Here is a 25828-nt window from a genome sequence, read left to right as displayed (position 1 = left end):
TTTGATGTTTTATTTTAAATTGCTGGGACCCTGGGATGAATAATGAGTAATAAATTAAGATCATCACCAACACCATATTGTGCCATGCTACACAAGCAGTCTGTAGAGGAGTGGCAGGTGAATCAAAATGCTTGCAGCCCATACTACCACCTCTGCTTTAAACAATTGCTTTTCCTGTTGGGTTTTGCTTATGTTCCGTTCATGACAAGGCTTAGTACAACCTGCTGTGCTCCTCTTTCAGCCATATGTCCTCTTGTGCAACTATCAATACATCAATCTAAACTCTAAAACTTTTGAGGTAAAAATGAAAATATTTTAACTAACATCAGGAGCGTCGAAGCCTCCATCTGAAACAGCACATGTACTGCAGCTTGGTTGGTGCGTATGTAGGCCAGTAAAAGGAGCTAATGGGGAAACGAGGAGCTGGAATTAAACCAATCAGCTGTTCAGCAGAGCATAAAGACAGGGGAAACAGAATCCAGCCCCCATCCAAAAATAGGATTCCAGCTTTGTAGACTGGCCTGTGCCTGGGCTAGGCAATTGAGTGTGCATAATCCCTAGCTAGAGGTGACGTGAATTATTTTGCATAATTACCATGAGCTCAAGAATTCAGGGAGGAATTCGACCTTGTGTCAGGGCAAGCATTTCAGCTTGCCAAATGGAAAAATCCCTCTCTCCCTAGCTCACACACTTTTCAGAGGGATCTCTCAACCCCCACCCCAGCCACTTTCAGGGGGATGAGAAGCCCTGGTATGCAAGCACAATGAGGGCTTCTGCTGAAGGGATTCATTAGTTGAATCTCACACTTACGTTTTCTTAACTGTTGTTGTTAAAAGGGAGGGGGGGAGAGTTAAGTTTGCTAACTTGAGACTGACTACTATTGTAAAAACAAATGTATGCTGCAAACAGCTACTGACTTCACCGTTTCTTAACTTTGGTGTTTATTATATAATTAAGAAATGTCTGCTATTAGAAAAAAAAGTTATACAATTTAGTATGGCTTTAAAGATGTTACAGGCTTAGCATGCAACCACTTTTGCCTGTCACTGCATGAGCCAACTGGATAACTTCCCCACCTATTGGGCACAGTATGGAATTCTGATACATACTTAGATGTGGCAAAAACAAAGGCATTTAAACCAGAAATGGGCACACTTTACAGTTTTCAATGTATGCCCTTGTGCTGTAATGGGAACACTCTCAGGAGAGCGATCATGTTGCAACTATTTAGGTTAGCCATGTTCCAAGATTAATCACCAGCTGGGTGGGAGTGTTTACTGAGGTAAATTATTAGAATATAAAAAGCCAGGATTTCTTCCTTGCAAAAAAGCAAAACAAAACCACCCTACTAAGCTGATGTGCAGAACACCACATTCATATATTGAAATAAGTAATGAGTGGGCTAGTCAGTCTTACCCAATGTCATTAAGGCAGCTATCAGGAGCCATCCAGATTGCATTCGTTGTATTGAGATGCGGCTATTCTGAGAAGCAGAACGCAACAAATCCTCAGCTACTGTCATGACTGCCTATGATAAAAAGTGATGGTTTTTGCATTAACAATAAAAATACATAATTAAACACTCGGCGTATAGATATTTAATGTAAAAGAATATTTAAGAAATAAGGAAAGTTATTAAAGGTAAATACCAGAATGTGAGAATAAAAAGAAACCCGACAAGGGAAAACTTTATCAGTGGTAAAAGGAATTGACGTGCAAAATATAGAAATATGATTTAGAGAAGACATAAGAGGGAAGAAGGGAAGGGATGGAAATTCTAAGTGTAAAAGATAAGAGCGATATATATTCTTTGTAATATAAGCTTTATATATTAGTTGTATTTATAAGTTTTATGTTGCATTCTGTTTTTTTTTCTGTCAAAGCTAAAGGAAAAATCAATAAAAATTATTTACAAAAAAATAAAAAAATAAAAATAAAAATACATAATTAAACACTTTCCGAGAAAGGCATGCATATTGTTTCTATATATTTAACAGCTCCCAAAGAGGATAAATGGGAGCTGTTAACAATCGGTAACATTCCAGAGCAGCCACTTTTTAATTCTGCTTAGCAAGGAAATCTTGTGAAACCTTAAAGATTAACCAATGTATTGTGGCGGAAAGCTTTTGAGAGATAGACTCAATGTCTTCAGATGCTGTGAAGTGGCCTTCTGCATGCAAGAGACACATATTATGCCTTCTGACTGGCCACTCCTTTGTTAGGCAATTGTGTTTTATTTACTGTATTTTCCTTGGACTGGCTCCAGAGAGGCTGCTTCATGAATGGCTCCTTCTATTCACAGAAGGCACCAAGATGCAGCAGAGACTCCCAATTGGATGAACAGGGGTGGGTGGATGCGATGTTCAAGGACCCTAAATGATTCATTTTGCCTGCAGTCTGTACATCATTTTTCATTTTGCCCTGAAGGGTCCTACAACCCTCCAGAACAGCTTTTCAGGCAGCTGCAGGAGGAAAGAGGAATCAGTAAAGATCACCTCCCGGGTTCTCTCAGAGCAGAACTCTGTTCAGAGAAATTCTGGACCGAACCTAATTGTGATTATGTTAACTTACTCTTGTTTTTCTCTTGTAAGTCACCCCCTCAAAAACCTCTGGTAGTAATAGTATTTATGTATGCATAAACAAAACAAAATGCTGGTTCAGAGGCTTAGAAAGGTGGAGGGGATGAGCTGGCAGCCTCTTGTTACTGAATAAAATACCCATCAGAACTTGGGATGAAAGCGCAATAAGGTATGTATAAATGGCCTTAATGGCAAGAGCTGTTGTTTCCAACTGTTTGGACCTCTACAGTGGCAGCAGACGCTTACACTAAAGCTGCCTCCTATTTTGCTCAAGATCCCATTGGATTTTTTAAAAATGGCAATGGCTTGAATATTAAGGTGTTTTTTTTTCAAAAAAAGTATTTTAATTAAAGATTTCTTAATTTACAAAAGTAGAATATTAAGTTTTTAACGAAAATGTATAAACCACTTGTGCATAATTTAAAAAAATCAAAGTAAAGCTTCGTTTACTTATAAAACGTTATTATAACACACAAACCAATGAAAGCATTGTTAATTAAAACAAACATAAAATCAAGAAAACGTTTAGAACAAATTTCACTACATCATGTGTCTTGCTGGAGCATAAAAATGTTCAGCAGGTGTCTTAAACTGTATAGTAAAAGCACATGCTTAAAGGCAACAGCCAGGGAGTTTCAAAGCCAGGGAGTTTCAAACAGCCAGGGAGTTTCAAATTATCCATTGCTCCTCTTCAGTTAGGCTTGTAATTGCAGGTACGTACCGGACAGATAAACACCTAGATTAGACTTATTGGAGAATCACACTTCAGTTCCAGAGAGGGTTCTTGAAATGCATATGGCATGCAAGCAAGACAGCTGGCATGCAAGCTACCCACTTCAGATCCAGAGAGGTAGCAATGAAAAACAGAAATAAGATCCCTTGCCAAAAAAGCTCCCGTTTCCCATCACAGAGAAGCAACTTATCTGTGGATGTACTTCTAATTAGCCTTTTTAAAAGAAAATCTTTTGCTTGGCAAGGCCAAATGGGTTTCACTTCCATTGTTCAGGAACACAAGGCTCAGATTCACACCCCCCCCCCACTGACAAAGCTGTGATGTCTGTGGGAAAGTGGTGAGCTATGGTAATCTGCCAATTTAAACTAATACAAACGCCAGGATGAGGTTGTGGAAGTTTGAGTCTTTTAAAAGAATTTCACCAGCTCTTAAAGAGATGGAGAGAAACTCCATGAATTCAGAAAACATCAAGCGACTTCCTCAGATGAGAATTCCCCCATCTCTCTTAGTTCAAAACAAAATCGAAAATTCTTTCTAGTAGCACCTTAGAGACCAACTGAGTTTGTTCCTGGTATGAGCTTTCGTGTGCATGCACACTTCTGAAGAAGTGTGCATGCACACGAAAGCTCATACCAGGAACAAACTCAGTTGGTCTCTAAGGTGCTACTAGAAAGAATTTTCGATTTTGTTTTGACTATGGCAGACCAACACGGCTACCCACCTGTCTCTTAGTTCAGTCTGTTTTCAAGAGTGGTGTTAATTTCTCTATTAAAGAAACAGTAATTGTTAATATTTTCATTCTTTCACTGACCTTGTTTTTTTGTTTGTTTGTGTTTTTTTTTTTAAATCAATTCAATGAGGATTATAGTCTGACCAAAACTAAGGAACATCACACTGAAGCTTACCCAAGAGTAAGTGCCATTGAAAACAATGGGGCAACACTCTGTAAAAATGATATATCAGTGTAGCTAAATGATACACAGGTGGAATAAAAAATCTTTAATTTGGTGTGCTCAGTGGTTGTGTTTCACAAAGCATATGGTCTAATAAAATGAAATGGACCAACCAGTCATTTGAAATACAAGTTTTTCAACGCTTTCTTCATCATGCACAAATATTCCCTGCAGTGAGGAACTTGACAGGCTGTTTTTTTTTTTTTAAATGTTGTCTATAGCTGTATCAAACAGTTAATTCTGCCTTTGCACTGAATACCAGGAGCAAGGTTCAAATAATTACCTTTCCTTTGCAATGTGGAATTCCTAAAGGACACATTCTGACAGCTCCCAGTAGAGCAGCAATAGCAAAACTGTAGCCAGTCACTGCTTCTGGGGATGATTTGAGTGCTGTGAGCCGCTCAATGCAGCGATCCAGAAGTGGCGAGAGAAAGCAGGGCAGTGCCACAGCAATGCAGCGTAAACACCATGCTGCCGCCAGCTGAACCGAAATACTGGGGTGGATAATAATGGACACCACTGCATCCAAAACCCCTGGAAAGTCAGAAATGTTACAAAATCAGCACAGCAAATTTACGGTAATGGAACTGAGCTAGATTCACAACTGACTTCTCAACACACTAATGAACACCGTACTAAGAAATTCTAGGATGTTTCATTTCATAAATACGTCCCAGCGACATTCTGTCTTGCTCTTGGCCATGTAACTGCTAGCTTTCTCATCAAGCTCAGAAACTTCAAATATTTTAATTACTGTATCCTTTTTTTCTGTTATCTCCTGCTCTTGGCCAAGCAATCTCATTTTCTCTCTATGTACACTATCAAAAAAATTTGTTCACTGTCTTATGGCTTCCTACATTGACTACTAGCACAACCAGAGACGTCTTTAGCATATGTGGTGTCGGGGTGCAAAAAACTGCCCAGGGTTGTTGAGCTTTTTTTTGGGGGGGGGCGCACAACTCTCTCCCATGCCGCTATGGGAGGAGAGCAATCCCGACAGAGGCTTGGGAGGGAAGCTGCGCACCTTGTGTGAGCAGCGTGCGTGCGCTGGGCAGACCTCTCGACAGCCTGCCAATCCCAGGTGTGCAGGAGGGCAGAGCCAGCCAGCTGCCTCAGCACCTGCAGCAGAAAAGCCTGCAGCGCTCTGACGGGCTCTGCTCCGCTCGGCAGCAGCTGTCAGCTGGCCTGGCTCTTCAATCCCCGGACTCCAAATCTCGGCCCAGGACTCCTGGCCTGGTGCCCCGAGAGCCCGGCACCCGGGTGCCCCGCACCCCTAGCGCCTACGGGTAAGCTGGCTCTGAGCGCAACATTAATCTGATATGATGGTGCCCATATTATAATTTTATGCACATTCCTTTACTCTTTTAATTGCCATCCCATCTTTCCTCATCTTCATTTAAGCTTCTTATACTTACTTTCCAATTGTTCCACAGTCTATATTCTCTCCCTGTATCCTTTTGCCTGCTACCTAGATACTAAAGGATCCAATCTTCTAATTATATGTAAGATTACTCTCTCTTTTATTTGCCTTTCTACTTGCAGCTCCCTATCACTCAGATGTTCTACCTAACACCCACTTTTCCTTTATGATCACATCGAAGCACACACACACACCCTTTCTGTTGTTTTCCCATGGACACTCCTTCCCCTTTTACCTCCCCCCTGCTTTCCTCGTGAAAAAGTCTAGTATTTGATTGGATCATAGTCCTGGAGGAACACTTTCCAACCACAATTTCTATACAGGGCATGGTGACTTTAAGGTGCTTTCTAACTAATAAACATTATTATTACATAACACTATTGTAGTCAAAACAAAATAAAAAATTCTTTCCAGTAGCACATTTTGTTTTCTTAAACTGATTTTTTATATAATGAGTCCAAAGTCTCAATGATCCAAAACATACATTTCACAAAATCATGGAGAACAAAAGGTATTATCCATTACCTGTACTAGAATCTTGTAGCACAGGTGCAGCGGTAGTGCCTAAATTCTGAATGAGGTTTCCAAGCTCTTCCAAGGAACATATAAGCATATGTTGGCTTGCTACCACATCTGTTGTACCAACACGGGTTTCCACGTTACTGTCACTCATGGCAGCATCTAGTAATATGACAGAATTGTGTGATCTTTGATACATTAGACAAAACAAGAGACTTAAAAGACTAGGAGAAGATGGCTGGTACATTGACCATATCTAATACGGTTTTGCAGTAAAAGCAGGGCTCCATGAAAACATTGACGGCAGGAGACATCAAGTAGAAAAAAAACAAAGATCAGCTGACAACCAGCTTTGCAGATATTCTCTGTATCTGCGCATGTGTAGAGGAAAATAGAGATGTGCTTGTTAAAAGAGTATGGGAGACCATATTTTGATGCCATGTTGTGGCAAACATATAGCTCCAAATCCAGAGAATGTTACTCACACGGAAGGACGGCTGAAATTAATGAGTCAAACTAACTTGCCCTATTGATTTTAATGGCATGATTAACTTCCTCTGAATTTGGGCCCAAGTCAATTGAGAAGAAAAAGTAGGTAGAAGGGCACTTCAGTCAATGAACTGGTGTGCACATAAAGCTCTCCCAATCGCTTAACCATGGAAGCAGTTTGTGGAATCCCACATTCCATTCTCACAGTCCCTTCCCTCTCCAGTGTGAATAGTCCTTACTGCTAGTACCAATCTTAACCACATTTAAGTCAAAGGAGAGTTGGCTATTAACCATTATTTGAATCAAGGGTTTGAAGCCAATTTCAAAATTCTGATTAACAGTAAGCCCTGGTTAAGCAAGTCACCTCCATATCCTGCTTCAGAACCAAGCACTAGAATGAATATTCTCCACTTTGAAACCTATATATTTGAGCAGCAATTATGGCTGGGGGACCATATGCTCCCAGACAGCCTGTCTTCTCATACTTGCCCCTGAAGAATGGAAAACTGGTACTGCAGACGATCCCTGCAGTAAGTAAGCAGGGCTTGAAGTCATCACCTATCAAGTAGCCATCAGTGGCTTCAAGCCCACTGGATTGTCATAATCTAGATTCCAGCATTTCTGACACAACGTTCATAGATGCAGTGTACAAACACAAACCTCCCATTCTGAGGGAGACCAATGGACCATATGGTTATTTTATCTTGATGATGCCTAGCTTGATGCCACAGGGAAGTTCATAACCAATGAATATGTGCATGATTCCCACACCAGTGGAAAATCCTCAACAGCTAGAAGTCAGTGGTACACAATTAGGTAAAAAGTAAAGGTAAAGGACCCCTGGACAGTTAAGTCCAGTCAAAGGCGACAATGGGGTTGCAGTGCTCATCTTGTTTTCAGGCCAAGGGAGCCTGTGTTTGTCCACAGACAGCTTTCCGAGTCATGTGGCCAGCATGACTAAACTGCTTCTGGCACAATGGGACACCGTGATGGAAGCCACAGCGCATGGAAACGCCGTTTACCTTCCTGCCGCAGCGGTACCTATTTTATCTACTTGCACTGGCTTGCTTTCGAACTGCAAGTTGGCAGGAGCTGGGACAGAGCAACAGGTGCTCACCCCGTCGTGGGGATTTGAACTGCCGACCTTCTGATTGGCAAGCCCAAGAGGCTCAGTGGTTTAGACCACAGCGCCACCTGCGTCCCTGGTACACAACATGCAGTTCTAACTCCATGGTTTTTAGTCAGTCATCAGACCTACCCTCCGCATAATAACCTTAACCTAAACTATGGAGAAATATTAAAGGAACTGACAGGTATTTTAATTATTATTCTGAAATGAATCCCAAAGGGCCATGTGGGTTCTTCTTTTTTTCAGATAAGGCATCGCTGGAGATGCAAACAGGACTGCATAGCCTTCATGAGCAGATTAGGAAATGATACAAAGTACTAGTGAAAAGGAAGGGGAGGGGAGAGCACATAATCTTGTTAGTCCCATACCCACAACTTTCTTCAGCTTCCAGATGGCTTGACAAATCTCCTTGGCAGTTGCAATTTGAGCTTTCCCCCCAAGAAGGCCTCCTACTGTAGCTCGGAGGATAAATGAAATACAGCGGCGGCGACAGATAGCGTCCATCTGAGTCTGAACAGCTTTAGGGTGAGACTGGGAAACGAGGTCCAGAACATGGGAAAGCAAGGCAGAAAAATTCCTTTCAAGCCACTGCCCTCCCAGCGTGGAGATAAATACCACATATGCCTGAAAGAGATTTGATTAAAATGCAATGTTTTTACATCAAAATCTTCTCAAAAATGTAATGCAGTATTAATGAAGTCATAAAGGCTACCATTAAATAATATTAACAGGACACCAAAATAATTTTGTTGATTTTTTTTTAAAGACAACATGTTTCCAGCTTCATTATGTGAAGTAAGGTGGAAACAAACTGGCTTTTAGTCATCTAAGCCAAATTTAGATGCTGTGTTGGGGGCAAAAACTGCTTTAAATTAAACCAGTAGCGACAAGGCAGCTAGCTTAGCTATAAGTTCATTCAGCCTCTTTATCTCTTATATTTAATAGCAGAGCAAGAGAAACAGCTATTACTTGTTCTGAAAACTGTTGCATTTGGCATCAGTATGCAAGAACTTCCAGCAATTTAATATTCTGCATGTAGCACCCACATTTAGTGCAAAATGAAATTTAAGAATTATTGGGTTACAACAACATACACCCTTGTGGGAAGTAGGGCATTTTTACCCTCACCCTACAGGTTATGTATTTTTTAATGTTTGCCATGACTGGACTATTCCTCCTTATTACAAGTGAATTTTAACTGTTTGCAACTTTATGAATCAGAACAGAATGGAAGAATATAGAGAGCCCTTTTGCAACCGTATTCTGAAGAAAAAATTATCTTACTGAGTATCAACTTCTACTCAATGCAGTTAATAGGTCAACCTCATAAATACTGCTTCCACATTGAGAATCACATTGAGAAGAAACACACCCAGGAAGAAATTCAGTTTGCACTATGCTGACTGTCCTGTCAGCACAAGCATTGCAGAATGCCAGATAGAATTATCCCCCTCTCCTCCTCCTGAGCACTGTTTTCAGGGTTCTCCTACACCCCAAACCAATTTTGGGGTCACGGGGGAAAGAAAATCTGTTGCCTAAGTGGAAGCCCTCACACAGGGCTTTTGGTAACAGGACTCATTAGGTACATCCCCACCAATATATTGAATTAGTTACGAGAGAGTTATTTTATGGCAATCTAATTTTAGAATTTAAAAAAAAAACACATTATTTTATTTGAGCACAGAGAAAAGAAGAAAAGGTGGTTGGAGGACAAGATCTTTTGTAGTTTAGCTGAATACATTTTCTAAGAATATTCCCTTCAGGCTTTAGACATGAAAACACAATTATTTTTCTTCAAAATTGTGAAGCAGAAACAGCCCTAAAATATTTTTCCTGAGTAGCCTGCTACAGGTTCTGGACTTCCACGTATGATGGAATTGTTTATAAAGAAGAAACTGTAGCTTTATTTTTATTTTAGTTAGGGTATTTTGAAGGGACAGCTGGCCTCGCCACGCAGCAGGGTGATTTGCTTGTTGGACGGTGTAGGGAGAAGAGAAGGAATGAATTAGTGTTTCAATAATACAGCAAGATTTTTTAAAGCACTGGCCCTACTGGGGAGGGGATTTGGGCGTCACTTCATACTGGCACCCTATGAAGGGCAATCAATTAACAGATGGCAAAGTATTAATCCCCCCCCCAAATACCGGATTTGCATTTATGTCACAAAAATCCTCAGCTCTACTGACTCTGTAACAAAAAGTCTCAGATACTAAATTGCTAAATATGAAACTGCTCTGAGATTAGTTAGTTCTCTCTGCCAGGGCTCTCTGTCCTTGACAGTCACTGATCCAAAAAAAATGTGAAAATTTGTCCTTTAAGTTGCTTTATTAATGCTTAATCAAGGAACATGTTCTTTCAGATATCAACTAAGAACAATTATATGTTTTGCAAGAAACCAGTCACGCTCATGGTTTGTTTCTCACCAAACCACGAGGGGAAGCCAAGGTTTTGGAGAGAAACAAATCATGAGCCCGGGTTCAGATGAGGCAACAAGTCAAACCATTCTTTGGTTTCCCAGTGGTGCAACAGCAGCAAGTGAAGGAGGAGCAAAGCTCCTATGATTTCAGCAGCATGCATTTCATTCACATCAAGCCAGTTTATTTTAACTAAGGTTTAATGTGACATGAGAACCAGAACACAGAGAAGGCCGTACCATTGCAAGCTGCAAAACAGAATAGCTCTTAAATGAAAGCAGAAGGGTTTTTGCATGTTAAGAAACATTTTTTAATAAATAAAAAGACAACGAGCTAACTCAAACATTATGAAAGAAAATTATAAACATTAAAATAATTTCATTATTGGCAAATTAATTTCTCTTTCAAAAAGAGAAATAAACACCATTAGCATCCAAGTAAAAGTAGCCAATTAATTAGTCTTCTGTAAAAGCCTGTAAAATATTAACATGTAAAATCAATTAATTAGTTCAATACACACTACCATGCAATAATACTTTTACAGAAAAACAAAACAAAATAGTAACTTTAGCAATATATGACATAATCAAACCTGAGTGACTCCAACTCTAACATCCCTGCTGACCGAGCTTGTCCCTTTCAGAATATCACCACTGGCCCGTAGAAATCCTGAACTTCCCCGAAGGAAACCTGTACACAGAAGTTCCAAGGCTTCTTCAAATGAGATCTTGCGGACATTTTGTCTGGCAGATGCTTTTTCAATGGGGGAAAAAATGCATCCACATTTATTTAGTAATTTCTGCTGTGTCTCAGGCATCATAACTAAATTTAAACTTTCAGTTCATACGACGTACTTATTGGGTAAAAGGTCTGAAGTTCAGACTAATCCTATGAACATTTATCTGAAGTAAATCTAAATTCATTGGACTTTCAAGTATACACAGAGGATCACAGTGTATGTGTTTAAGCCTTATGTAACCACCTTGAAAAACCATGTATAACACCTTGAGCTCCTTGGAAGATAAAGGAGGTATATAAATGTAATAAATAAAATAAAATGTGATGAAGTTATTGGTGTTCACTGGAGACACTGGCTGAAGGCACATATGGCTAAATATCAACGAACATAGACTTTGGGAGGAATACACAGAGTTGTCAGTGAACGCACTCACAGAAACATTTGCATTTGGTCGCCTAGATTAGGAAGATGACTGAGCAAGACTTATACACAGTATAATTCCTGATCTAGGTAAACTACAGGGTTGTTGTTCATTTTTACTACAGTATGTAATGGAAGAGATGAGTGAAAGCAAACACATTTTACTAGTAGTTTCAGGCTTAGAAAAAATACCATTCATGCCGAAATTTATCTAAGGGGAGCAGCAGGCCTAGAAGTAAAACTTCAATATCACGAATCATTCTAAGTGTTATTGAAATGAGAATGGAGCACATTAAAAGAATCCAAGTTGGATCAGTTGTCCACTAAGGAGTGCTTTGATTAGGAGCAGGCTATTCAAGTTGAAACATGACTCCACAGTCATTCCCCCCCGCCCCCTATATTAACTGCAATTTTTCTCTCTTTCCTTCTGTTATTCCCTGCTTTCTCTGCCTTGTGTGTTTATCCACAGGGATGCCCATTTTGGAACACGATAGATCATGCCAATGCTGCTGACTCCTATATCCCATGGATAAACTGTTATAGATTTATTTACATCTATAATCAACCTCTTTTAGCTACAGCCAAATGCATCATATGTACATTTCTCTCATTTAGGCCTTAGAAGCATCTCTTAGAATAAGCTTAGCTATCTGAAATCAGTTTCCAGTTGTCAACTGGAAGTATAGATGTGGTCAGGTTTACGGGTGGGTTTGTATAAGAATGGAAAAGTACAAGCACAAATCTTGCTGAAATACTCGGCACACGTCTGATTTCTAGGGTGTAGGGCAAAGTCACATGGGGAGAAAGCTCAGACAGTGAGCCAATGTGGTACTGCATCTGAGGTACACTACCTTATACAGATGCCAAGGTTTTAAAAACTAGAGCAGTGTGCTCAGGGTGTGTGTGTGTGTGTGAGAGAGAGAGAGAGAGACAGACAGACAGACAGACAGACAGACAGACAGACAGACAGACAGGTCTTTAGGACTGAAGCCCTGCTCCTATCGGTATGAGTTTGAGAGTATGAGCTGACAGAACACCATTGCTACTTTTAATTTCTACTACCCTGAGAACGCAAGAAACATATGTTTTGTTTCTTCTTTATATGTTTGTGTGAAGCTGTGTGCACGTGTCTTTCAAATGAAGTTATTGTTAAATCCCAACCATATATGTTCTGATCGCATTTTAATTCCAGCAAGTGATCGAAACATTCACATGGCAGGGGGAATCATATACAATATATTGTCATTTGTTAAAACCACATCTATTTTGAAGGCTGTTGATTATTTACTGCAGTTTGCCAAAAAAATCTACATTATCTTTTTCTCACATCAACATAGGAAGAAAGAAACCCTAATAAATTTACCTGTGCCGCCTTGTTTAGATGTTACAGCACTCACTAACACACTGCCTAAAAGCTTAGAAACAGCAATTCGTACACCATAATTCGACCCTTCAAATGACTTAAAACACAGAGTTACAACACTATCCAGGTCTGTGCTCCACATGAAAGTTGCTTCGCTCTGCAGTTCAAGAAGACACTATACAAAAAAAAAAAAAAACAGAAAGGAAATAGGTTCAGTCTTTTTGCATAAGTACAATGCAATGAACTGTGGAGTGTCTTCTGCTAGCTTAGGCTGGTGGTCCAACTACCACCCTTATCTGAGCAAGGATAACCTGGCTACAGTAATCATGTTCTGGTGATCTCAAGATTGGGCTATTGCAATGTGCTTTATATGGAGCTGACTTTGAAAATGGTTCAGAAGCTTTGATTAGTACAGAATGTGGCGACACAACCATTGACAGGTATGAGGCAAACAGATCAATGTGTTTGTGTGTGTTTTTTAATTCTTGTATGTTGTAAAATCAATAATATAAATAACATTATTATTTTTTAATGAATGGACTTCAACCTCATTGGTATACATCATTTTAAAGGATTCTAAACCAGCAGGGTGATCCATTTTGGCGACAAGATATGCAACACCTTCTGGGCCAGAGTGCCAATACCTGTTTCTAATATATGGGAATGAATAGTAACTTCAAATCACACAAATTCAAACTGGGTGTTTTTTTAAAAAAAAAATCTGTTCATGTGCATTTGTGCTTTGCTTATAAATTGATTGTAGACGGACCACAGGAAGGGAACTTAAGCTCCTTGAGGAAAAGGTGAGATATAAATGTAAAGGAAAAAAGGATAAAATAATAAAACTTGACCTAATTACTAAAACATGTGCTATTTACCCTTATCTGTGGGGCTTTATTTACACAATGGCAGTCAAGACTGCAAAATCCTATGCCCTTTTAAAATGTTTTTTTTTTGGGGGGGGGTTATTGGTTTGTTGTTTTTATTTTGATTACAGGTATATATTTTGTGGTTTTATATTTTGATTTTGTTCTATGAACCGCCCTAAGACCTCCAGGTATAGGGCGGTATATAAATTCAATCATAATCATAATAAAATGTACAGCTGGATAAGATGTACAAATTCTACAATACAGGTTGCACAGAAAACTGACCAAAAATACAGCCATTTATGTTCATGGTGGAAAAAACTTCCTAGCAAAAGTATTACATGGATGGATTTTTTAACCAGTTGAATTGCAAAATGTAACAAAAATCTTTTCTGTACTATGAGAGAGAGGGAGACAATTGATTTTCTTTTATCCTCCATTTAACATATGCAACTGTATACAGGAAGATTAATTACTAAAAACAATTAATAGAGCACTTTACCTTTGCAGCAGCACAGCGAACTGCCATTGATCTATCAGTTAAGCATGAACGGGCAGCTTTGTAAATATCTCTGTGACATGGAATAGCAGCAACTCCCAGACCTTTCAATATATTTTGCAAACTTAGCATGATCTCATACCGCCCTTGAGACTAACAAGAGAAAAAGGTCATGTTGTTTTGCAACTAAAGGACATTATTTTATCTACTCATTAGTTACATTTTTATCCCATTCTTCCTTGAGCAAGCTTAGAGTAATGTTTTTTAGCATTACTGAAATCATGTGAGGTAAATTAGATTGAGAGATCTTCTCCAAGGCCCCCTTATTGAACTTCATGGCAGGAGTGGAAACTGGAAGATTAATTATCTCACACAAACCCCAGCATTCTAATCTCTGCACTATTCGAGATCTCAAAACCTGTAGGAGGAATACTCTTCTAAAGCAATACAAATTTATTTATGAAGTTTGATTCAAGACTAAAGTATCTTTGCAAGTATGTTATTGAATTAATAATATTATTTCATCTTATACAATAATTTAGGCTTATTTAAAATTCATTCATCCATTCAATTTATATTCTTCTCTTCCTCCCAAAGGAGCCCAGGGAAGCAACAGAAAGATAATTCTAAAAATATGCACCCAAAGCTAATTGTCAAGCCTCATAATCAAACAGTACTCTCCTACTGGGAAACATTTTCTCATAATAAATATAATGTTGTAGAAATAAGTCTTCTTTGGGCATTTTTTCCAACTGTCAATCCACCCAACTTGTTTCATGCTTCCTTACCTCTGCATTCTTCATTGCTTTAAGGATATTCCCGACAGTATCCACAAAGCTGTTGCCCAAAATTCTTCCCAGTTTTTTGTACAAATAGCCCAAACAAACCACCGCAGCACTTAAAAAACAAACAAACAAGAGAATTGGAAAAAGGAGGGGGAATGGCATTCAATCAACATATGTTTAACAAAATGTTCTTAGCAAGTTATACGATGCCAGCATTTTATCATGCACAACTGAAGCCTACAATTACAAAAAAGCAATTTAGTATTCAAATACTTAGGAAGTAAACTATTGCTAAATTTCATGATTAACACTTATAAAAAAAACTAAACTGATTTCACAATCATAAAGAAAAGAAAAAAAACTGGATGATCCTCTTTCAAGGCAGTTTACAACTTAATGGATCTATCTGAATAAAGAAGCCAAATGACCAGGGCAACCATGTTCATCTGCTGTCACAAAACAACAGGTGGTCTGTGATACCTTAAAAAAAAAACCCAAAACCCCCTGCAAAAAAACAACAAAGTGACATTGGCATAAACTTGAATATCAGGCATGTCTGACAAAGTAGGCTCTTGTCCATCCCTGTCAACATCAGTTAACACAGTTGGATATCTGTCAGGGCACATAGCTGAAGCCCAGCTGTAGTGAGGGGGAGCAACAGCCATTGTTGCTTACTGTTCTACCCTCCTGATTTGCCTTGCCACCCAGTGTTCAGCAAATGCAAGCAGGGGGGCAATGGTCATGGCCATAACAAGCAACAAGCCAACATAAATGGGTGTGATGGACTAGCCCATGTGGACCTGCCAATGAGCAAAGCTACGAGGCCAGAAGGATCCCAGCATGCCTTTCCTATCTCATTGGGATTGAGCTTTCTGGTCCTGGGATTTTTCTCAGCAGGACTTCCTCCTGCTCTATTGTGATTCCAATACTTTGTATGCTTTCTACTCCCCCTTCCAAAGCCTTCTGGGACATTCATATCTTGGGAATTCATCTCAATAGACCTAGCAATGATAACATTTTTCATGGCAATCTCTGCTACCATATTGGCTCAAACTCTCTAGCTGCACAAATGAATATGGGATCTGTTTGAACCATTCTACTCTATCACCCCGTTTTAGTCTCGTTCCTGCAAAGGGATGTGTAAGGTCCTTGGTTAGTTGCTCATGAGTAAGCAGGCAAAACTCACAAGTTTCCTTTAATAGTTTTATTGTGCAAACTATGTACAGTGCAGAGCTAATAAGTACATGTCTCTATCAAGCGTCGTCATAATCCGGGAATGGCCCCTTCCGGTTCTGACCCCAACAAAAGAGTTTTGGTATACGGAAACCCCGCCTCCCATCCTTTCGTTTCACCCCTTGACGCCTTTGGGGCGCCGGAAGCTGCATGTCTCCTTCATCGCCTCTTGAGCTAGGGGAGTGCAGGGTCTCTTCAGCATCCCCAGAGCCTCTTCCCTTCATACCCTGAAATGCATGCCCCTCCCCGCTGGAAGCCTCACTGCTTCCTCTGCTGCCAGAGGAAGTACTGCTGGTCAGGTGGGGCCGGGGGTCTCTGTAGCATCCCGAGAGCCCTTCCACCACCTTGCGCTGCACTGGGGACAGTTCCCTGACAGGATGTAATCAGAGAAAACGACAGGAGAAAAGGGGAGGAAAGGCCTGTGCATGGTACAGTATAGCAAGTGGAGCCCACTATGAATCTCTTGCTTGGGTCAACAGAAATTGGAAGTCACTCCTGCTATCAGTTACAGAGCTCATCACAATCAATTTGTTAGTTTTTATTTAATGCGCCACATACACTTTGCTGTTTTAAAATGAAGGAGGAATATTCTAATAAGACTTCACAGGACCTTTCCAGACTTACAGTTTTGTAGGCAGATAGCTTGGTGAATCATCTTTACTGCGAATAAGTTCATTGCATTTATCAATTGTTTGGTGTACAGAAAACGTGTCCCCGGTGCTATATATTATAGCAAGATTCTTGGCAATAAGCTGTCTGGCAGGAGGTCCTGGGGAACTGGTTAATAAAGATATCAGCTGTTCAACAAGCTTGCTCTGTTTTTCCTTTATATCAGCCTGAAAACATAAAAAGAGTAAGCAGTTCGTTTATTTATTTAAATTCATATACCACCCTTCATCACTAGATCTCAGGGCAGTTCACAGAATAAAATAGAAGATAAAATACACAAGTTTGGTTTTACAGTTAGAGGCTAAGTTCAAATTGTGGTGAGGTCCGAATGTGAACATCCTCTGCTTGAAAAACCTCACCCCTTTCTGAACTAGGCTCAGACCCATTCAAGTCTAAGTCTGTCTCAAAATCAGATGCACACAGATCACACTGCTCCCGCCATCTAGCCAACCCTTAACAGTCCCCTATCTTTGGCTAAACAACAACTTCTCCCCAGCACACACTGGTTAGGACTGTGGTCCACTTAGGGGATTGTTGTTGTTCAGTCGTTCAGTCGTGTCCGACTCTTCGTGACCCCATGGACCAGAGCACGCCAGGCACGCCTATCCTTCACTGCCTCTCGCAGTTTGGCCAGACTTAGGGGATAAAAGTATGTAAAAAAGACAATTTTCACAAAATGTTATTTTATTCCAGTTGTACAATACTCACCCGGCTGGTTGCTGGCAAAAGTTTTTCCAAAAACCTCAGCCACTCGAAAACAAACTCTGCTTTCTGAAATTCGCCCAGTTGGTTATAGGCCTCTTTATTAAGTAAAAAGCTGTGAGCCAACTCCATGCCTTAAAGCGTTTCTTTCTCACTATCTGAAAGCCACTCATGAAGACACAAGACTGTAGCTAAGGGATATTAGTATTCACAGGATGAACGAAATGGAATACCTGCACAAACACAAATATATTAAATCACATGTTTAAATTTTAATGCTTAATCTTAAGAGCTTCTCCTCCAGCAAAAAAAAAAAAAGTCAGAATGAGGTACAGTGATCACTTTTGCTAGAACATTTGTAACATATTGCTGTTATTTATTCAATTTACACCCCATCCTTTCTCCCTAAGGAGCCTAGGGTGACACATTTCAACTGAAACAGAACCCATGGAACAGTCACCTGCATCATTGGTACAATTTTATAGCTGCCAAACATCTAGAAAGGATGTACAAGGTATTTTGCTTCTTCTCAATAATGCTAATTTAGAAGACCAGGGTGCCATAAATTAATTTTCAGCATTGTTAACATCATATGCATCAGAAGGAGAGTCTGCTGGATCAGACCAATAGCCCATCTAGTTCAGCATCCTTTCTCACAGTAGCCAATCGAATGCCTATAGCAGGGGTGGCCAACTCCCAAGAGACTGCTCACAGAGTTTAAAAAGTTGTTTAGCTTTTTTAAGGAAGGAGGAAGGCCCATTTTGGGGGGGGGGGTTCAGGTAAAAGTTATTGAGTTTTTTCAGAGAGGAGGTAAAAAATTGAGCTTTTTAAAGGGGAGCCACAGTTGTACAGCTTCTTTGGGGGTAGCCAATGATCCACCAGTGATCCACCGCAGATGTCCAGTGATCAACTGGTAGATCACGCTCAACTGGTAGATCACGCTCTACCTGTTGCAAATGCCTGGCCTATAGGAAGAAATACTGTCAAAATACACCTTACTACTTTATGAGAAGAAATAATTATTTGAGAGTTTCAAGAAAAACAGATAAGCAGTGGTATCACAACTCACAGAGATTTCAAGCAGCAAGTTGCATTTGCTAATAGGCCCTGACCCACACTATTGAGGAAGCACACAATTAGCAATATTGCAAAATTACATGGAAAAGTTAGCCAGGAAGGAGTAGTTAGACAGACCAGAACATGTGCTCATATTTACTGTAACGTTTGCTGCATTATCAGTGCACATCAAAATGGAAAAGCTACATGTAATGCTAAACACCAATTCTACATGAACAAAATGTAGATCAATATACACCAATATCCTACTGCTATAAATTAAGTTTATAGCTGCAGAATTATTCATGTCAACACCACCAGAACCATCCAGGTTAAAGAAGGGTGGTGACATCTTTTAACAGACATCTCCTTGATCTGGAGACTCCCAAGGACTGTGAAACAAACACACACACAAATGGACTAAATAAAGAGCTATGCTTGAAAAATATATTCACCCAGGTTCAAATTACACCCAGAGCAAGTACTTTAAATGACTCTACCTTCTGAACATGAACCAGTTATGAGACGAACCACAATTTATTTCTGCTTTCAGTTTTAATTGGAATTTATAAAGGAGGATAAAAAATGCAAAATCTGGTAGTTTTTTCCCACTTATCAAGATACAGAAGTTGATTTATTTCCTTCTGGAAGTAGATTTCCTCAGGAATACTGGTTTTGGGGTACAAATACATGTATCTTGGATGGGTGTAGAGGGAACAGAAAAAATAAAAGAGGATTCTCCATAGGACACAAGGATATCTTCTTTATTTTCTAACAGAATGAATTAGTGGAGGAAGGGAGGAATTTCTACAGCTCAGATGAGAGCTAAACATGAATGCCAACTGGGCAGTCCAGTGAGATCTGATTATCTGATGTAATTCAAGAGAAAGATCTTATTTATTATTTATACTGTTATGCTAGATCAGTGTTTTTCAACCATTGTTCCGTGGCACACTAGTGTGCCGCGAGATGTTGCCTGGTGTGCCGTGGGAAAAATTGTGTTTATTTGATTCCTATTCAAGAGAATTACTTTATATATAGTCAATATAGGCACAGAGTTAAATTTTTTAACATTTTCTAATGGTGGTGTGCCTCGTGATTTTTTTCATGAAACAAGTGTGCCTTTGCCCAAAAAAGGTTGAAAAACACTGTGCTAGATGCTTTCTAAACATAGAAATAAACTCCTCTAGTGTACAATTTAAGTTATCTATAATTTACACTTAGGTTGTGATCTTTCTAAGCTCACTTAGGAAGTATTATTGAAAACCATAAGCTTACTTCCAGGTAAACACACAAGATAGACATTTCTCATGGAATTTTGCAAATTGCTCTGCATAAAAATGATGCCTATATTTCTGAAGTTATATTTCAGGGGTAGCATGGCAAAGCAAACTGATTTGTGAGTTGTGTGGTTCCTGTTACACTATTAGGGGCTATTCCCCAATGCTATGCAGCTACTAGGTCCAAACTGGCACAAGCCTTTCAAAGACACGATGAGACATTTAATGCTATCCAATGTCTTAGGAACTGCAGTGCATCGTATCCAAAATCTCATAGCAATGTGTTTAGACATAGCTATCTTTTTACTAGGTGCAAATGTGATTCTGCAGACATACCAAGGATTTGTTTCCACGATAGCCCGATGTACATGCCCAGTTTGCCATCTATACAATCAATTTGTCCTGCACGTATTGAAACAAAGTGTTTATATAATTCAAACCTGAGGAGTCAATCCTATACACTTACTTAGGAGTAAGCCCTAGTGAACAAAACGGGGTTTACTTCTGAACAGACATGAATCTGATTGTGTCGTTACATTCTAGCAAACACATGAAGATAGTAGGGAGTTTAAGTGTTGTGTGTTTGCTCTTTAACTTAAAATCTATAAATTATCTTTGATGGCTTTCCATATTACTGTCTGGATAATTTCTTCATGATTGTTTGAGTTTTCTCTTTTTTGCTGTGCATCCACAAGTACCACCAAGACTAAATTCATCGTAAAGGTATGTCTTATGTGTCTTGTTTGTTATTACATAATTTTTGTTTATTTGATAAATCTCAATACCCTGTAAAGTTTTCTGCAGAGGACTGAAAAAAGCATAGGGAAAATCTTCCTGCATCATAATGTATGCATTTATTTTTATTATTTATTTAAACCAATAAACCTTTTGATTGCCAAAATCTGTAACTTGGGGGGAGGGGAAGTGTTGTGTGTATGTGTTGCAATTTCCATGCTTGCTCATATAAAGGAAACACCCTTTTCCTGACTAAGGCTGCAATCCTAACTCCATTATCTGGTAGTAAACCCAACTGAAATCCATAGAACTTACTTCTGAATAGACATGGCTAGGATTTCACTGTAAGAATAATTACATACATATATCAATGACAGTGCAACTGCAACAAGGAAACCGATTGTTTATACAAGGTAATATTTTCTATTAGCGGGTGGCAGGGTATTAAAACTTATTTCTACTGTAGAACATATACATTCATGGGTGGCATAACCTAGATAAACCCAGACTAAAGTTTCCCGCTTTAACCCGTTTCATTTTAGTGAATTCAAACTCTACATTTCTGAGATTATGTCTTCCAAATTGAAAAACCTAACTTGAAGTTATGATTGCCTTTGCTCTTGCACAGCTTTGTAAAAATTTACTAAGTTCATCTTTACTTCTCAAGACAAGACTATGTCCACTTCTCCATTTCCAAACTTCAGGCTTAATTGATGCTGCTGTGGTCTAAACCACTGAGCCTAGGGCTTGCCGATCAGGTCAGCGGTTCGAATCCCCGCGACGGAGTGAGCTCCCGTTGCTCGGTCCCAGCTCCTGCCAACCTAGCTGTTCGAAAGCACATCAAAGTGCAAGTAGATAAATAGGTACCGCTCCAGTGGGAAGGTAAACGGCGTTTCCATGCGCTGCTCTGGTTTGCCAGAAGCAGCTTGTCATGCTGGCCACATGACCCGGAAGCTGTATGCCAGCTCCCTCGGCCAGTAAACGAGATGAGCACCACAACCCCAGAGTCGTCCGCGACTGGACCTAACAGTCAGGGGTCCCTTTACCTTTACCTTTATGTTGCCGAAACTGCACCGTCCGCAAGAATGGAACCCTGAGGTTTGTGAAAATACCAAAAACCTTTAGGGCGGGGGAAACATAAGGAGAGGAGCATCCAAACACCCCATGAGGACTGAGCAGGCTCACTGGCCACAGAATGCTGAGTGGCTGTTGAGGGTGGGAAAGGAGGGTCTTTGAGGAGGGCTTGACCAACTGGCTGAAACACACTGAACAAGAGCACTCCACCCTGCAAAAATTTGTTGCAGGTCCCACTTGTACTGTATATTCCTATTCCCATTTTGTCAGATGAAACAACATGTCGGTTCTGTTATTTGTAACTATGATTAAGGAACAGCTCCTCCTGATCTAAATGCCAAGTGCTATGTATTTTGCCTTCCTTTCACCACCTATCCCACGGTGGACTTCAGATTGAAGCCCACAGAACAATAAAAAATATTAAATAAAAACTTTAGGTTCCTAGTCCAGCCGTCCATTTTACTTAACATGTTTTCCAGATACGGAGGTCATAAGGATTTATTTTCAACAGCAAAGCTGTGCCTTTTTTACTTCATGTAGCAAATTTCAAACTCTCATTTGACATAGCCACATCAGCAACTAGAAATTGCTTCTGCAGCTTGGTAGATTGTTTTTGCAAAGTTGTGCTTTGCTCTCTTTCCCCCTTGTTCCTCAAAGAAAGGCTGCAGTATTGCACATGTCACCATTCAAACATCACAAACAGCAGGAGCATCATTTTCTTGCTGATATAAAGGAAAGAAGAATGTAGCATTTGACTTATTAAGAGTTAACTCCTAATAAGCATCCCTCCCACCAGGCCAACCAGTAAGTAGCTGGTTACCAGGCTGTACTATACAAGTCAAGAGTCAGGCAATAATACAGATAAACTGTAGACCACTCTGAGAAATATATTGATACTGAGCCATAGCTGCTCAAGAAGTTTCACTGACTCCTTACTTGGAAAATTTCTGTGTGTGAGTGTTACCACCTGCTCTCTTTCATGAGAAACTTACGGTGAAGATGAAAAATGAATCTCACCTTTCCTTCAGAGTAAACTTTTCCAACCTGGTACCCTCCAGATGTTTTGGACTATATGGATGATGGGAGCTGTAGTTCAAAACATCTGGCAGGTACCAGGTTGGGGAAGGCTGCTCTAGAAATTCATGATGGCAAAACTGGCAGCCTCCCATTCCAACGCAGGCTAGACTCAGCCAGTGATAACTTTAACAACGTTGTTGCATCATGTGCCTTCAGACTATGCTGTTGGTGCAAATGGATACAATACACACAGAAAGATCTCCACTAGGCTGCATATCACAATATACACCAGCAGAAGTAATATTTAGCCCCTCTCATTTTGCCATAGGCTTTACGCAACTTTGTGTTCAATACTCTCCAGTAAACCACTGAACTGTGCTGATTCTGAACATGAGGCTGCCTTCAGAAACGGCTGCTAACTGGGACTGGGTGCTGGAACTATGTCTTCTTGGTGTTGAAACAGCTTCACTGACTCCTGATCTACTTCTGAGCTTAGTTCAAAGTGGTGGTGCTCACTTTAAAAGTTTAAATACAAAGTACTTGTTGGATCATATTTTCCTATATGTGCCACTCTGACCAATATCATCCTCAGAACTTTCCTGAGTGTGCCTCCATCTTCTAAGGTGCAGAGGGTGGCAATTGGGGAGATAACCATTTCAGTTCTTTGGGAAATTCTCCCCAGAGAAGTGTTCTCTGGCACCTACATTGATGTCAGCTTGGCACCAGGAATTTCTGTTCACCTAAGCTTAGGCACTGTTTAAGTGTTTTCCACTGTGTCTTAATTATGCTTAATGTTCATTTACTCTGCAGTTTTGCTGATTTTGTGCAGTTCATGTATTGTTTCTATTTTGCTAGAGTGAACCCCTCCTTCCGAGGATGTCCATGTGATGAAGGTGTAGCTAATTAATCACATGAATAAAAGCAACAGGGCGTTTCCTAACATGCACGCTCAAGATCTCCGTGTTGCTCCTTAACACACTCCGCGGTTTTATACAATTGTAAGCCTCAGTGAGTTCAACTGAAGTGGCTAAAGGGTGGTTAAAGGGTGGGTTTTTCCAACACTTTTGATCTAGGTTGTATGTACAATCTTCTCAGGAAGTAGTGATTGCCACCGACTTGGACAGCATTTTTAAAAGATTAGACAAATTCATGGAGAATAAATAAAGCTACTAATGGCTTCTAGCCACAATGTCATACTGCCGCCACTGTCAAAGGCAGCATGCCACTGAATGTGAGTTGCTGGGAATCAAAGAGTGTACAGGTGGGGGCCTGCTGTTGTGCTCAGGTCCTCTTTGCAGGCTTCCCATAGGTATCTGGTTGGATGCTATTGAGAAAAGGATGCAGGACTTGCCAGACCATTGCCCTAACCCTGTAGGGTTCTTGTTATGTTCTGATGAACTCCAGATTGACTGATCCAAAGCAAAACAAAACAAAAACAAAGTGTCCTCCTCTATGACCTCCTAAAGGCCTGACAGAACACGTTTTCTACAAAGAAACATGATACACGGCAGCCAGAATCTCTTGTCCATTAGGAGCCTGTCTTTATTTATTCCACAAGCCACAAAATTACACCCTTACAATTTGCAGTTAGTAAGTCTAGAATAGCCACCCACCCCCCATCCTGCTCCATACTCAGAATCAACAGAGGCATATAAAGATGATTACTTTACACATAAAAATAAAATCAAGGCTACCAGTCACCCTAATAATAAGAATTCGACAGCAAGTAACTCCTCCTCAGCCTTAAGGGACCTCGAGTCTGTGCTTAGCTCTGCAGGAAGAAACTGGTGCTTATCCCACATATCCTGAAGGCTGACCACACGAGGACTTCCACCACTAGCAGCTTTCCTGGGGGGAGATAAGCGCACTTCCCTTGGCTTCCGGGGCTTGGGAATACAGTATCTCTTTTTCGACCCAAGCACCCCCCAGCCCTTTATAGAGGCTGACACTTTCCTTCCAACCCGACTACACTTTCCCTCCTTGTCCGGAGGCTTGGCAAAGACACCTGAAAACTTTGGAGGTGGCGGGTGTCCTGCCTTTGGCTAGAAACCAGTTCCAAGGGGGGGACCGGTCCCCGTCGCCGTTGTCCCCTCTCTCTACACCAGTTCTTTATTGAACCTAAAGTCTACCCCCAGCCCGCCTCACACTCCACCAGCGGGGAACTGACGCGTGTCCCCCCCCCCCCAAGCAGCTGAATCCCCTCAGCCCGCTCCAGAAACCTCCCCAGCGGAACAGCTTACCTCCGACCAGCGCCCCGACGGGACTCCCAGCCGGCCAGGATCGGCTCCTGCGCCTCCTCCTCACCCCAAGAAAGAAAGAAAAGGAGGAGCTGCCTCCGCTCGCCGGCCTGCGTGGCTGGCTCCGCAGGGTGGGGTCCCAGGCAGGCTGTTGCTGCCGCCGCCGCCGCCGCGGAATGGCCAAGCCGAGCGCTCCCTCCACTGCCGCTTCTCCTCTGTGAAGCAGGGAAGCCCCGCGGATCAGCAGGAGGAGGAGGACAAGGAGGAGGAGCCGCCTCTCGGGGCGCCCTCCCTCTTCCCCGCGGGAGCAGCAGCTCAGGGCCGTGCAATCGGGCCCCGAGCCATCGAACGCCCACGGCGGCAAAGCACAGGCCTCGCGCCCCGGGAGAGGCTCCCCCAAGGAAGGCGGCGCGGCGGCGGGCGGAGGCTCCCTTCTCGGATGGCGGGGCTGCTTCAATTCGCAGCAGGCGCCCTCTCCTCCTCCTCCTCATGCGCACTACCTGCTCCCCCCTTTCCTCTTTCTCTCTCTCTCTCTCTCCTGACAACGCTATGCTGGTCTGTGCTGTAATTAATAGGCGTGCATATATGTTTTATTTATATTTTTTAACTCGCCTGAAAGGGGTGAAACCGTTGTCATTTGTTTTCGCAGGAATTATTGACGAAACCGGATCCTGAAAAGTCTCGGCCTCCACAATGATGAGTTGATTTGGAGCCGGGCCGCAGGCAACCACAGACAAATAACTCCGCTATTTCCGCTCTGGAGTCAAACTTTTCTTTCATTCAGGGCCAGGGCTATTCCTTTCCTTAAAAAGAGAGGTGGAGAGTGAGAGAGTTGGGCTTCGCTTAGCAACCAAAAGATGACGACTGGGGAAAGTGTCTTGTCTTTTTAGCCAGCATTTTTTTTTTTTTTTTTT

The 25828-nt window shown here is 41.0% G+C and overlaps 1 protein-coding gene across 2 annotated transcripts in view; it reads right to left on the bottom strand.

The window, feature by feature from the left end:
* The window catches only part of HEATR5A (HEAT repeat containing 5A), a 56026-nt gene extending 30976 nt beyond the window's left edge, over positions 1-25050 (bottom strand). For both annotated transcript variants that reach the window (XM_033144013.1, XM_033144022.1), the window contains exons 1-11: positions 24918-25050; positions 17522-17748; positions 16769-16980; positions 14915-15023; positions 14130-14279; positions 12759-12933; positions 10829-10989; positions 8191-8446; positions 6211-6366; positions 4549-4799; positions 1417-1528 (exon numbers count right to left, since the gene is read on the bottom strand). In XM_033144013.1, the coding sequence (XP_032999904.1) occupies positions 1417-1528; positions 4549-4799; positions 6211-6366; positions 8191-8446; positions 10829-10989; positions 12759-12933; positions 14130-14279; positions 14915-15023; positions 16769-16980; positions 17522-17647 (1708 nt within the window). In that variant the 5' untranslated portion in view covers positions 17648-17748; positions 24918-25050. The remainder of the gene's footprint in view (positions 1-1416; positions 1529-4548; positions 4800-6210; positions 6367-8190; positions 8447-10828; positions 10990-12758; positions 12934-14129; positions 14280-14914; positions 15024-16768; positions 16981-17521; positions 17749-24917) is intronic.
* Positions 25051-25828: the final 778 nt, after the last annotated feature.

The sequence above is a fragment of the Lacerta agilis genome, chromosome 1 (assembly GCF_009819535.1).
Source record: "Lacerta agilis isolate rLacAgi1 chromosome 1, rLacAgi1.pri, whole genome shotgun sequence".
Classification (NCBI taxonomy): Eukaryota; Metazoa; Chordata; class Lepidosauria; order Squamata; family Lacertidae; genus Lacerta; species Lacerta agilis.
Note: the sequence above shows the minus strand (reverse complement) of the source record. Positions and strands in the feature narration are given on the sequence as shown.